Genomic DNA, 14,341 nt, shown 5'->3' on the forward strand with positions numbered 1-14,341 from the left:
ATACTTGGAGAGCAAACAGTTACCATCAGTCAGATTTATCTTTATTTTTAAATCGACAAGAAAGAACAAAAGTAAAGTCTTCAGGAGAGAGCATAGTGTGTGGGTCTCCTTTGTGAAAGTCTGCACTAAGAAGTGAGAACAAATGGTTGCTGAGCTCTGCATGTGTGAAGACTGCTTAGAAATTTAAAGGTGCAGAACACAGAAAATGAAAATGAAAATGTCAGTAGTTTGTGCCAAAGAAACCACATGATCAGATGTGACAAGGGGAGATCCTTCAGTTGCTAAACAGGTGGAAGAGAATGAACAACTGCTGATATCCAGTGTGGAGGGCAACGTTACTATGGCAATGTGAGTTACCCCAGTGATGGTTCTACCACTTCAACTGAGTGCTTTTTGTCATCTGTTTCTTCTTCCATGGGACACAAATCCTACAGAGATGAACAAAGGTGAGAATCAGTATTGCGTGTGTAAAATATGCTCTCAGTATTACAGGATTTTCTTACAGCAAAACTAGCACTATTTCTTGTGCATTTTCAAATTCCTCCTGCCTAACACACTAGAATCCTCTAAAGGCTAAAATAGTGTCAACTTCAGCAGCCTCTAAGGCAAGAAGCTGTGTCGCAAGAACAGTTTGTTCTCTCTATTTAAAGATTTAAATTGCTTCAGCTAGGATGTGGACTTGTCTCATTGCTGCTTCGGGAATATGAACAATATGCTTGCTCAGCAGCGAAGCTTTTGTCAAGCAAGCAAATTGAGGTGAATGTTAAAGGTGAAACCCCTTCGCTGGGAGAGGAGCTATTAAAATGCAGTATTCCTTGTGTGGGTTTGCATTGCCTATCATTAGCTCATTAAGGGCTAGCAGCTGCCCCAGCCAGCTATTGGGGAGAGCTGGCTGTTCAGAGGGAAGGAAGAAGCATTTATGAAATGGGCCTGAGTATGTCTGGCCTTAATCATTGCACACTGTCTCAATGTTTTTGGAGGCCCTGGGTTTGGCAATCCCAGTTTTCACTACGGTGGTGTTTAAACCTGACAGGATTCCAAAAGACTTGAGAGGATTAAGGAATGAACTGGTGAATGTGGAGTCTGGTGGCACTTCCCCAAGGAAGCCAAGGATTAGGCACTTTGGAAGGGAAGGACTCTGATCTAACACCAGCCTGGTACCTGGTCAGTGCCTATCGGTTTTACAATAACTGTGAAGTTTGTTTCTTTTGGGGAAGGGGTCTGTGCAGCTAAAGTTCTCTGTTTAATTCCTATCAAGGCATGGGGGTAGAGGGTTTGCTCCTGTATTCTTTCTGGTTTATATAATACTTGCTGTGAATACATTTGTGGCCACTAGGGAACTTCCTGGTTGTCCCTATGGTGCACACTTGGCATTTCATGAGGACAGCTAGCTTAGAACCTCCTGCTCACCTGGAGCAACTGGAGAGTCACCACTGGGGTTACCAGTATAAGTTCTATAGCAGATGGTTGAGCAGTTTTGATTCTGTTAATTAAAGGGCAGTGGATGGCTCACTAGCCCATTCATTATACCATATCATCATGGTGCAGTGCATACTCTTGAATATGTTACATGTTGGGGTTTGCTTTGGGTTACTACACTTTAAAGAAAAAAAAAAAAAAGCCATTTTTCAGGGAGGAGCCTGGAGCATTTAATTTGATCCCAGCTCCTGGTAATTTCAATGTGATTCTGAAGCTATAAAGATGGCTTGATAACTCTCATAGGAACCCCATGTTGATTTTTACCTTCGCTGAAGTATAGAATGTTTCCTCTTCCTTCAATCCAAGGCATGCCAATTGAGTTTTGAATTCTTCCAGTTGCTCTGTGGTCAAGTTTTGGGCCCGGGCTGTTTTGAAAGATGAAACATTAAATTGCAGCAAATCATTTGGCAGAGTTAATTTTAGGAGGTGTAGTGGCTGCATTGTACCTACGGTCAATCTGAGGCTTTCAGAGTAACAAAGGCTAGCACTCAGATCTCCTACTCCAAAAGCACGTGCCTCTCCCCCTTGAGCTAAGGGAGCGGCATCCCCTCTTTATTCTTCTTTGCTGGGACCCTCTATTTCCCCTATTATTATTATTATTATTATTATTATTATTATTGGGTAAGGGAGGGGATAGAAGAGACTTGTCTGGTCAGCCCATCTCCAGTGGCTCAAAACTGGTTCTGAGGTTTTAAATATTTACCATCCTGGCCACAATCTTCTTATCCTAGGACCTAGATAATTGTTGTTAAGCAAATGCATGGTGTTTTAAAAGATCTAGAATCAGCCACAATTTCTGCCCAGCCCCGACTAGGCAGCTACTTAATTTTCATGCCCTGTCCCTGCCTTTCTCTTTCTCAGGTCTTGCAGCCACTTTTCCAGGAGCAGATCAGAAGGAAGGATGCTCTTGCAGTTTAGGGCACTGGTCCTTGAGAGACCTGCATTCAGTTCCAGGCTCTTTTTGTGTGCCTTTGAGCAAGGCACTTAATTTACTCTGTGCCTCAGTTCCTTCCCTGTAAAATGGGGATAATTAAACTGCTCTACTTTGCAGGGGGTTTGTGAGGATAAATTCATTAATGTTTGAGAGATGCTATGGTAACAGGGCTACATAGAGCATCTCTGGCTATCTAGGTCCTTTTCTGGTGTTGGGATGTGGTTTACTCACCCGCGATCGATAACCCTTTGTAGGTCCCATCAATGTGGTATAGTGTCATAGTGTCTTCGGAGCTGCTCTTGATAAGTTGTGCTACGGCACTTTCATTTGGCCCTTCAGGAGAACAGGCACAAGGGGTGGTTAGAGTATTCGGTCCAAATCTCAGGAGAAGTGTAATATAAACCTGCAAGGGCATTTGACTGTATTCTGTGGTACTGTGCATAGGTGTAAAAAGCTCAACTCATACAGACCTAGAAACTGGTGTTTAAATATGGCTTGGCAGACCAACGTGGCTGTGCTGACCCCTTCACGCCAGCAGGCTAAACCCTTTTGGAAACTAGTGTTAGCTGATAGCAGAATGACCACCTTTGGCAGTTCTGTGTGTTTATTGCATATGGAGGCCACTACGCTGGGTACAGAAATGGCCTGTTACAGACAAATCCTTACATCTCTGTAATGAACATGTTGCAAAGAATTGCCCACGAGGGGAGGAAATTATCCCCTGCCAAGTTGGGGAAGCTGACCCTTGGATTCAGATCGGTCACGCAACTCTGCTGTGGGACCAGATAAATGTGTGGTAGAAATGAGGAAGTGAAATGTAGGAGAAAAACCTTCCTACCTCTCCAACCACAACTCAGTCCACCCTTCCCAGTGGGATGCACTGGACATTTCTGCTTTTCTCCCTAGCATCTCTGGATTCTTACCGTGCAGGATCATTGTAAAATTGTCCCGGATGACTGAAATGTAACTGGAGTTGTCCACCACACACTTGTCCTTCCTAAAGGGGAAGAGACTAATCAGGGGAGTAACCACAGAGGGTGATGCTCTATGGCTCTCTGAGTTAAATTCGGTTGCTAGCCAATGGGAATTACATGCCTCTATCAAACGCAGCTCTGCACGCAATCTTTCTGTATGTATATTACATTAGCATCCCAGTCAACTGAGGTAAATCTGAAGGGATTGTCAGGATAGCTGAGTCCACCCTTCTGTTCCAGAGTAGCACTTTATGTGTATGAGAATAGGATTTGATGCAGGATTGTCAGCCCTGGATTTTAATGGCCCTTGCCCAGATACAGAACACGTACAATGCAGGCCAAAGGTGAGACAACAGTAGAGTCTGCTGTCCAGAAGATCAGGGACTATTCTGAATGAGAAGGCCTAACAGCACGGGTAGGCAAACTACGGCCCGCGAGCCGCACCACACGGCTTGGTCCCGCTCTGGCGCTCCAGCCGGGGTGCAGGATCAGGGGCTGCACCATGCGGCTCTCGGAAACCGTGCCATGGTCCGGCTCCTACGTGCTCCAATGGGAGCTGCGGGGGTGGTGCCTGTGGATGGGGCAGCGTGCAGAGATGCCTGGCTGCGCCTCCGCGTAGGATCCGGAGAAGGGACAGGCCACTGTTCCCGGGAGCCGCTTGAGGTAAGCGCCGCTCGGAGCCTGCACCCCTGAGCCTCTCCCCATGTCCCAACCCCCTGCCCCAGCCCTGATCCCCCTCCCACTCTCCAAATGCCTCGATTCCAGCCTGGAGCACCCCCCTGCACCCCAAATTCCTCATCCCCAGCCCCACCCCAGAGCCTGCACCCCAACCCCAATTTTGTGAGCATTCATGGCCCTCCATACAATTTCTATTCCCCGATATGGCCCTCGGGCCAAAAAGTTTGCCCACCCCCGCCTAAGAGGAAGAGATGGAGTTAGGGAAGGCTGCACGTTGGCTCTTGGTAGTGGTTTGGATAAGCATGGAATAGCCATATGCAGCCTCAGTGTGAGTCAGGGACCTTCAAGCATAGAAAGACTTGCACGTTCTGTTTCATTACTGATGGTTCCTGGTACCTGGCCCTACTGAGGGAAACGTTAGTGTAAATATTTCCCCTGACTAAGGGAGCATGTCACTGTCAGTAAGGTCTGTGTTAATGCTCTTACAGTCTCATGACTTCTGTGACGAGGAACTTGTCTTGAAGGCTGCTAGGGTACAAGAAGTAATACGCGTTCTTTATCGATTCCAGCTCCTGTAGGGTGGGTGGGTGCTGTGAGGCCCCAGCAATGTAGAACCACTTGCCCAGCAGCTGTGAAGATGAGGAGGGAAGAAAAAGAAACCAATTGTTAGGAGACCCTATAAGCCTCAACATGTGTGTATGTGTAATTATTTATTGGTCTTTGGTCCCAGTCGGATCAGGACCCCTGTTGTACAAGTCACTGTGCGGACACAGAGGAGAATGGTCTCTCTCCTGAACTTACAACTTAAATAGATCTATTTTTTTGTGGCACTAAGTTTTATGGCAGATTGCCTGTTACCCCATGCTCTTCTCACAGCTGGTGGTGATAGCCACCTCTTCTTACCTGATGGAACTAAAGCTTCCCTTGAAAGAGGATCAAGGTGCTGAAAAGCCACAACCACCTTCTCCTTATGCCATCAAAGCACTCTGTGTAATGCTCTATGCCATGTATGTGACCCCAGGCCACCACCATGCTGCCCATTTCCCCCCAAAGTCATGGTGAGTATTCGAGGTGGGGACCACTGTAAAACACTGTTTTCAAACTTGTGGGGAGAGGCTGTGCTGGACCACATGCCCAGGAGAAGGTAAAGCTGTGGGTGAGGAAAGTTGCAAGATGCCAATACCACTCCCCATGGAATAAACATACTGCCTCGTCCACTGGCAAAGAGGATGGTGGCTCCTTGAAAGTCCTCCACCTTCCCTCCCTACTGCCGTGTGTAATGTAGCTGCGAGTGGGAACAGCTCATGTGTACAGGGGTTCAGGCTCAGCTAGCAGCTCGCTGTGCTAAACTCCTCTCCTTTGGCAACTCTGCCCCACCCCCACTCCCATTAGCACGGTGTGTCTTCTGCTGACTGATGAAGTAGGGAGGGGAATCAGAGCTCTGGGGCGGGGGTAGGGAGAAGAGTTGGCAAAACCAGGCCAACGAACAAAAAAGAATAAGAAATCCAAAGGAAGAGGGGACAAGAAAAGACAGGAAAGGAGACATGAAGTGCTTAATTTGTAATGAAGGAGGTTTCTGGGGCTCAAGCAATTTTTTTACTTTCATAACGGACATGGGACGCCCAGAGGTGCCGGGGCTGAGCCCCGGGACAAATTAAGCAGTGGAGACATGTAAAGAAAGTAGACAGGAAAAAGGAGACATAGTGACAGCTGTGGCAGCACATGGCACAAGAGGAGAGGGGGGCACTCATGTTCCCTGCCAAGGGGCTGACTCCAACAAAATATGGCTGGAACTGCTGGCATCATCTGAGAAAACTGGAAGCGTCCCTGAGCCCCTTCATGAGCCCTGTAAAGACAGGAGCCAGCTGCCCTGCAGGCATCCTTCATCTGCAAGAGCTAACCGGTTACGGATGTGAGTGGCTCACAGAATGGGGAAGGGGGTCAATTGGTTTTATGCTGGCTTTATTTTCTCCTATATCTGCAGAGGGCAGCGCTCCACCTGAGTTTCCAGACTGTAAACGTTGATTTTAGCTGCCATTGTGGCACTCCCTTCACATTGATTCCACGGTCACTGGCACCTCTTCGGAGAGAGATTTATTAAGAATCCCCAGTAAAATAAGTGGCATGAACAGTAGGATGCTGAGGGCCCTAAGGTTTCAAGGATACTTTTTTGGGGAAGAGGCCCATGCTTCTGGAATCCCCATCGCTTGGGATGTTTAAAAGTAGGTGGGGAAGGCACTAGAAAATGTTCCTCAGGGACCAATCCTGGCCTGGCCAATGTGTATGGATGAGCTCTGTCAGGTCTTCTCCCTCTCATTTCTAAGGGTTCCCTCCTGGGTCTATCTCTTGGAATGCAGACATCTCCAGGTCTTGGGTTAAAACCTGCAGAGCACACTATGCTGTTGCCCAGTCTCCATTCAGTAATTTATATTTCAGGGGGTACTGATGAGGTATAAATACTACTCAGCTTGTAAGATTAAAAGCCTGACTATATGGTTAATTTTACTAACTGGTTCCCTTGCCTGCATGCCTAGCCTGTGCCTTGGTCTAGGACAGGTCCTTCATGAACCTCTGATTGCCCCATCTAGAATATAAGCATCAGAAGTTGAGGCCCTTCCAAGGGCACTTCTTACCTTGGTCATTGTAGCATTGTCAATGGTTTCTGGAACCAGAGGCTCACAATCCAGGGGTTTAGCAGTAAGGAGATGTGCTGAACCAAGAATAATAGCAATGCAGGCCAGTGCCATGATTTCTTTTGAAGGGAAGTGAGAAGCAGTGGAATCAAACTCACCAGCTGAAGTTTCTCATCTCAACACAGGTATCTGTATTTATAGACGTTCATGGCTACAAATCTCAAATTTCCCAAATGTGACTCCGAATCCAGGAATTTGCTGGCGACCTGTACGTGACTTGGCCAATGTTCTGTTTGCTTAGTGATGAAGCAATGAGAGGTGCTGTTCTGTTAAACTTCTAAGATAAGGCTAAATTTGTTTTTGGTTTATGGGGTGTGTTGACAGACAGGCTTTTCCTTCGTTCATAATGTAAAAAGCCCTTTGAACAGATCTATAGACAAACTCATTTTCTAATAATTGGTTTCTGTTTGCATCAACTGAAATTAATTTCCCTTGAACATTCATACAGAGACAATGTTGGTTGCACAAATATTCACAAACGTGCTTTATAAAAGGAGGAGCAAAGGGGTGAATTGAAATGGAGTTCAGCAACTTGCTACACTGTTCATGAAAAACTTTCCCCGCTGCTCCCCTTCCCCACCCCAATTGTACTCATCAGTGGATGGGATGTGCCTGCTTGCTAATGAGGTATAATGGCTTCAACTTCCTCTACACTGTTGCTTCCTTATTCCTTGCTGATGGCAGACGATTGTCACTGCTTAAGGGCTTATCTATTTTACACCAGTAACTGTCCGTATTTCTTTAATTAATTAACCCCTCAGTATTAAATCAATTTGTAATAATGTCCAAGCTTTTAACTACTCATCCTTCTTTCCTTATGTTTCCTTTCAGCTTCTTACCTTTACTGTCTGCTTTTCTACCTAGATTGATGGGTATTTTTGCATTTCCTTTCTGAGACGCTGCCTTGAATGTGTCTGTCAGGTGTGGCCTCCATCACTGCCTAAGTGGGATCTTCAGGAGTTTGAGGTGAGCCCCTCTAGGCTTTGTTGGCCTCCTCCCATACTAACTTCTGCTAAGTCAGATAAGAAATCATCATTTATTTTTATTACACAACAGCTACGAGCCCCAAATGAAATTGGGGTTCTGTTGTGCTAGACACTACATAAATGGAGTAGGCTGGTTTCTACTCTGAAGAGCTTATAGTCTAAGTAGATAAAACAGACCAGGGAGGTAGAAAGGGAGAATTAAACAGAGGCAAGTTACTTCATTTCTGTAAGGCCACAAATGGAATCTGTGGCAGAGTGGGAACGGAAACCCAGTTTTTCCAAGTCCCAATCCAGTGCCTTAACCCCAGAACCGTCCTTCCTCTCTAAATGGTTCCAGAAACCCTCAGAGGACACCTGTTGGATGTAGAAACCCAGTGTAACTAGATCACCTGCTTTGTGCTGGAATTGCAACTATGTATGTTTGACTAAAGAAGCCTCAAAGTGGCACTTTAACAGCCTTGTGCTTTTGGGTCTGTGTCAATGGGACATGCTGAGGCTGTAGCTAGAGCAGACTAAAATCCTTAGGGAACTTTCATATCTTGCTACATTGGCTTAGTCTCAGTGTGGCTTATAAACTGGCTGCTAGCGCTGTTAAGCCCTGTGTAGGGTGACGAGGGATACCATTCCCAGGAAGGTGCTAAGCCGTGCCCACAGCGAGACATGGAGGATTCTGCCACTCTTCAAAGTAAAACCCCTTTGTTTTCAGCTCTTTCTCATAGTCTGCAATGCCAAAATAAATCTATCATGCCAGTATAATTCCATTGACTTGAGAGTTGCACTAGTGTAAAGGAGAGAAGATTTGGGCCCTTTATTCAACCTTGGCTTTTTATCTAGGTTCTTACGTTGACACCCATCACCAGAGTATCTGAGCCCTTTGAGAGGGGTTGTCTTATGCCACTTCTATGCATTACTTTTGTTCATTACACCATTAATCCCTGTAGATTGCCTTACTGGATTCACTGTTCAACTATTGCACTAGCACTCTCACCAGACTAATAGATCTAGCTTTGTATTGATAAAATGGCCTTTATAACCTGCCTTTCCTCCTCTGCCATTTCTCTAGATCCTGATAATCCAGCTTCCCTTACTTAGCTATTTCTTAATCCTTTTAGATGATGCATTAGAGACAGTCCTTGGAAGACAGAGACCCACTTGTCAAACACCAACCATGCACATAAGGCAAAGGGACTGCCAATGCAATGTGAATGGACTCTTTTTTTTTTTTTTTTATACAGTTCTGACTTCTCTAGCTTCAGAGTGAGTTAATTGCTTTTAATCCTTATGCTTTGTATCCTTTTGTTTGGTGGGTATATAATATGATGATGGGCTGGTGGCCACATAGCTGTATGTGTAGCTAATTGTGTGTGCTTGTATTTGTCCTTTATTGAGGACATTAAATGTCTCTTTCCTGAACACTAACATTTTGTGATTGAATAATGGTGGACTTGCATCAGACATAATCAGCCCTTCAGTGTCTGTGCTTCTTTCGACACATTGTCAAAGCTTATCTGGAACTGTTTCCTATCAGTTCCATTATGCAATTATAGCAAAAATTCCACAACTGCCTGCCTCTGATTATGATTTCCCTTCAAACCTAGCATAGGGTTGGAGGGAGGGATAGGGTATATCTGGCAAAAAGTCACCTATGTTGATGGGAACTTATGCAAAGCAGCACTGAATCACAGTTTAAAGCTGCAATGTCTAACTTTCTTCCAGGAAGCAGGATGCTACCTGCTGCTGTGGGAAATCCAAACTGGTCTATGCATACAGTGAGCTCTAGTTGTAATATGGGTAGCTATTACCAGTTGAATGGAAGCTCATGCTATTGTACCAGGCCATGCATCTTCCCAAACTTAACTGAAGGAAGTCCTGGCAAAACCAGCAGGTGCAGTAGGTACCTGGACTAAAACTTAGCTCTAATGTACAAATTTTGTCCTGCTCACACCCAATCAAAAATTAACAGTTTTGAAACTTTAAACAGCTGTGTGGGGTAAATGGAGTCTAGTGGAAAAGACTAGTGCTAGCTGCTTTCTTTCCAGCGGAGAGAGTAACCTGAAGGGAAAGCGATTTTGATGGATCAATATTTTGTGTTTTCTATTATGGCTAAATGGAAGATTTAGTGCCTGAGCTGGTGAATCTTCTGTGAGGATTTTTTAGGATTTGTTTGTTTTTCAGAGAAAGAGTCTATCAATTGGTCTCTTTGCAGCGATGGACTTCCTCCTGCAACGAGTGTCATATAGGCAGAACCCTGCCCATGCCAATAGGACTTTCTATGCAGCTGATGTGCTCTATCCCCAGGGTGCTGGTTGCAGGATTGTGGGGGGCTAAATTTAGATTTAAGCTCCACCTGTGTTAGAGCTTTGAACCTGAAGATATTTCTGCTCCTCTCACCCATCTTAATTTCCTGTGAAGAAGCAAAAAACCATGAAAGTCCCATTTCATTGCTTCAGTTTTAAATATTTATTTAAAGTTCCAAAAAAAAAAAAAAAAAAAAAGTTTAAGGTGAACAAATGGAAATTCCAACCTCATGAAACAAAAAAAACCCCCATCAACAAGAGGATGAGGGTGAGAAATGGGACACAGAATGTGTGTGGGGGGGGCAAGGAAAGAAGCAAGCAAGAGATGAGATTATGGTAACTTCAACACAAAGGCACTTAGGAGCTGAAGAATGATCTGGGATGAGAGGCACTCAATGGCTGAGCCCTGGGCTGGCAGCTTGAGGTATTTTGAGGAGAAGCACCAGAATCGGAAGGGGAGTTGAGGTATTTGAAAAATCTTGTTAACTTTTAGCTCATTGGAAAAACAAACTGAAGACAATTGCAAAAAAGAATACACAAAATGACTTTCTCCAAACAAAATAATCCGTAGTCCATACAAGACATGAAAAACTCCAAAACAGGCACTGAAGCATTTGATACAGTACAGCTCAGATTACATTAATATTATTCCTTATGTAGAATAAAAAGATTACCATAATTATCCTCTTTAAAAAAAAAAAAAACTCCAAATTTACACATACAGACTAGATTTCTACAAAACAAAAACCCCTCCAAGCTTGGTTGGGTTCTGAAGCAACAAGGTACCGTAATTTCAGCTTTGACAGACAGGTCCTGACAAAGGACTGTTTTTTTTTGTTTTTTGTTGTTTTAAATAAAGATCAGCTGTTGGATCCCACTGTAGGGAATCACTGCATACAGAAGAGCTGGCAAGGAAACTATACATATGGTCAACACAGAAAAACTATTTATATAACAAAAACAACCCAAACTAGCTCTCTTCAAGGCTCCCCTACAATTGAATTCTTACAGCTTCTGAGTTGTACCCCCCAAAAAATAAAACAGTGAAATGCCATTAAAAAACCCAAGGGCACACTTATTTTAGACATATTTTGTGTTGTCTATTTACTGACACCTAAGGCAATTATCTTTACAAACCTAGATTTTAAAAAAAATCATTTGCCTTTAAGTTAGTGTGTTTTAAAATATTTCAATTTTTTCTTCTGATTTAGCTAAAGATCACAAACTGCCCTCCCCCCACTTTCTCTCTAGAGAGACGTCCCTATGGCTGTTGGCTTTTTTGGGTCTGTGGCAAAACATTGTAGCACCTTCAGAACCTTAAATAGTTTAAAATCATATATAAAACAACACACTTTTTTTTAAGAGCACCAGAGATTTCACAGTGAGAGGTAGAAACAAACCAGACGAGCCCATCCTCTCTCTCTATTTTAGCACCAATCTCTTCCCCTCCCACTTCTGTTTTCCGCTTTGGGACTCTTTCCCCACCCTATCATCACACATGAGAAGGGACGTTTATTAGACTCACTCACAGAAGGAGGAAATTAATTTTTTTTTGCTTAAATAAAATATATATCTATATATTTGTTTCTCTTCTAATATTGCACATCAAATGCTTCCTGTACACAGAGCAGCCAGATTCAACTTGCAAATCCACTTATGAGAACTTCATCTCTCTCTCTTATTCAGCGGTGAGCTGTCCAGAAGATGATGAGCTCTTAAAGGGAGGCTCTAATTTTATGGAAAGAACATTTGGTAACTCAGGAACTGGGTAGGACAAAGATATGCACTGTAGGTTTCTTCTTGAGATCTCTCTCTTTCTTTGGTTGTGGAAAAAGCTTTGTATGTGGAATTGCTTGTGACATCTGGCCTTCAAGTTCCTGATCCCCCTTCCCTGTTCATGTCTTGGCTGATGTCAGCATCCCCCCAAATTTCTTTCAAGACTATGCTGGAGAATCTGCTGAGTTCAGGAGATCGAGGTTCTTTAAGACTTTGAGCTCTATGGCCAGAGCAACAGTTGACCCAAATGACAAGGCCCAGCCATCTGTGCTGAAGAGGGATGGGGATCCTACTTAAACATGTAGGCCCACCCAAAAGGGGTCAAAACCTTGGAGCACTGTAGAGGTCACAGTTCAAAGGAAGCACACGGGTCCAACCTCGAGGTGATACTGTTTCCCTGGCTTGGAAGGTGGAAGGTTGTAGATGTTGACAATTGGCAGCTGGTTAGGGTCCTGTGTCCGAAACGTAAGGACAGTCTTGTGCCAGTGTCCATCCTGAATCTAAACCAAGAGGGAGAGAAAATGGGAAGGGGTGAATTAGCTGAGTTGGTACATCCCTCGGGGGAAGAATAATTTCCATCAAGATATGGCTGAAAAGCCCTATCTACTGAGACAGGTAAGTTGCCATAACTATGAACTGGTGATAAAGTGAGGCACCATGGGTTGGGGAAGTGGAGGCAATGTGATCTAGTGTGTAGAAGCTGTGAGTGCTCAGCATCACGGAAAATGAAACCTCTAAGCTGGGCACCTACAATTAGAGGTCACCCTTCAAAGTGTGGACTTGAATGACTGTCACTGACTCAGTGTGACCCTGGGCAAGATTTGGGAATAGGAGACAGATCTCTTGACTCTATACACTAGATCACACTGCCTCCAAGCAGAAAACTCTTCTAAATAAAAAGGGTAGTCAAATGTGTTCTCTATTTTAAGCATTTCTATAGTACCTATTACTGCAGGATGTAAGTGCTGCCCAGGTTAACTAGATCTGTATGCAAATTGCTCATAGTGGAGTTCATAGAGACTAATGCTCTTCCAGCACTATTCCCTTGTCTTTGGTCATGGTGGGGAAGCATTGACAAATAGGTGGATCTTGCAGCATGGTCTAAGGGTCTTTAGACTTTGGCTAAATTTAATGTCTTCTGGTTTCTTATGTCCCCGTGAAGCCCCCTTGACTGGGCATGCTGCATCTCCAGTTCTCCCACTTTCTCTGAGGTCAGTTTGGTGGTTTTTTTTTTTTTTTTTTAGCTGCTTTGTTGGCCACGTTGTAGGGGCTCTGTACCTTGCAATCATCTGTTGCCACCTCTGGCTTGAATGGCCCTTCTGCCTCAAATATCTGTCCATTCCAGGCCTTAAAACGCACAGCTTTTTCTGAAGGCTTCTCAGTTGACCCTTCCCTCCACACTGACATGTTCAAGCAGTGGATGGTGATGTGCTGAACCACCTCCGAACTCAGTAGGTGAAGGAAGTTCATCTGGACTCTACCAATGTTGAATTCCAGCTGTTAAGTTGACAAAGAGATAATGTGAAAACTAAGACATCCCATCCCAAAGACAGTGAGTAAGGTACACCCAGTAGGTTTAGAGTGGTGCAGTTAGTGCAAGCAGCAGCAAAGATATTTAGTGTATTAATGTACATTACAGCTGTCCCCATGGGCATAAGATGACCCCCTCCACCCCCCTTGGGGGAGGCTAGCCCATTGGGCGCACCCCCTGTGCCTGACAGAGGAGTCCCGAGCACTCCCCCTGTCTCCCGTGGCCAGACCCCTGAGCTCCGGCCCCAGCACCAAGCTGCTGGTGGGCCCGAGCCCCAGGCCACCAGGTGGAGCTGAGCCCCCACTGGCTTCAGGGGCCATGGGGAGTGAGGGCAGGGCTTTAGGGAGGAGCATAGGCAGGGCAACGGCCTGGGTTTGGGGAGGCTTAGCCTCCCCTGACCTATGATACCTGTTGCCCATGGCTGTCCCCAACTTTTTCACTTTGCTAAATGGGCAAGTTAGACAGCTGTTGTGGGGTGAATCGGTTCAAAATCACAGGGAAGTCCTTGTAATGTGCTACACACAAGATTTTTGTTACTGTGTAGGTCTGGAGGCTGGCACTTGACTCCAGATGTAAACGTCACAGGGTTCTGGAATTAAAGTTTTAACTGGGAGCCCTTTTTGTATTCAATCGATATGCCCAATGTGATCCTGGCCAGATGCTGAACTAGCCTGGAGAGTTGTCTTGTGTTTGACTTTGCTTCCCTTTGCAGGGGACACAGAGATTGCTGACTTTGTAATATACTGAGGAACCTGTTAATCTAGTAAGAAAAGTAATGTGAGCCCCTGGTTCAAAACTTGCTTCTGCAAAGAAGCAGGGTGAGATGAGGCCTATCTGTCATAACTGCACAGTTCTATTAGACTAGCCTGGCACAGCTTTAAACAACAAAGGGTTTGAAAAATGTTTTCTAACCAGAGTGTAGACAGGGCAGTTTCAAACCAGCCTAGGCCCTCAGTAAGGAAGCCTAGAAGGCAAGAAGCAGGATGTGCTTTG

The 14,341-nt window shown here is 44.8% G+C and overlaps 2 protein-coding genes across 2 annotated transcripts in view; both read right to left on the reverse strand.

Annotated features, from left to right (window-relative positions):
- Nucleotides 1–353: 353 nt before the first annotated feature.
- On the reverse strand, nt 354–6,812 carry LOC135891111 (alpha-1-acid glycoprotein 1-like). The gene is made up of 6 exons (XM_065418584.1): nt 6,699–6,812; nt 4,552–4,694; nt 3,337–3,410; nt 2,645–2,746; nt 1,744–1,844; nt 354–428 (listed from the first exon to the last, which is right to left on the reverse strand). Exons 1-6 carry the CDS (start codon nt 6,810–6,812, stop codon nt 354–356), a joined length of 609 nt encoding a protein of 202 aa, XP_065274656.1.
- A 5,358-nt stretch (nt 6,813–12,170) lies between these two features.
- Nucleotides 12,171–14,341, reverse strand: part of COL27A1 (collagen type XXVII alpha 1 chain) — a 210,781-nt gene continuing 208,610 nt past the window's right edge. Inside the window, exons 60-61 of the mRNA XM_065418988.1 lie at nt 13,096–13,314; nt 12,171–12,317 (exon numbers count right to left, since the gene is read on the reverse strand). Of these exons, the coding sequence (XP_065275060.1) occupies nt 12,171–12,317; nt 13,096–13,314 (366 nt within the window). The remainder of the gene's footprint in view (nt 12,318–13,095; nt 13,315–14,341) is intronic.

This window comes from Emys orbicularis, chromosome 18 (assembly GCF_028017835.1).
Source record: "Emys orbicularis isolate rEmyOrb1 chromosome 18, rEmyOrb1.hap1, whole genome shotgun sequence".
NCBI lineage: Eukaryota > Metazoa > Chordata > Testudines > Emydidae > Emys > Emys orbicularis.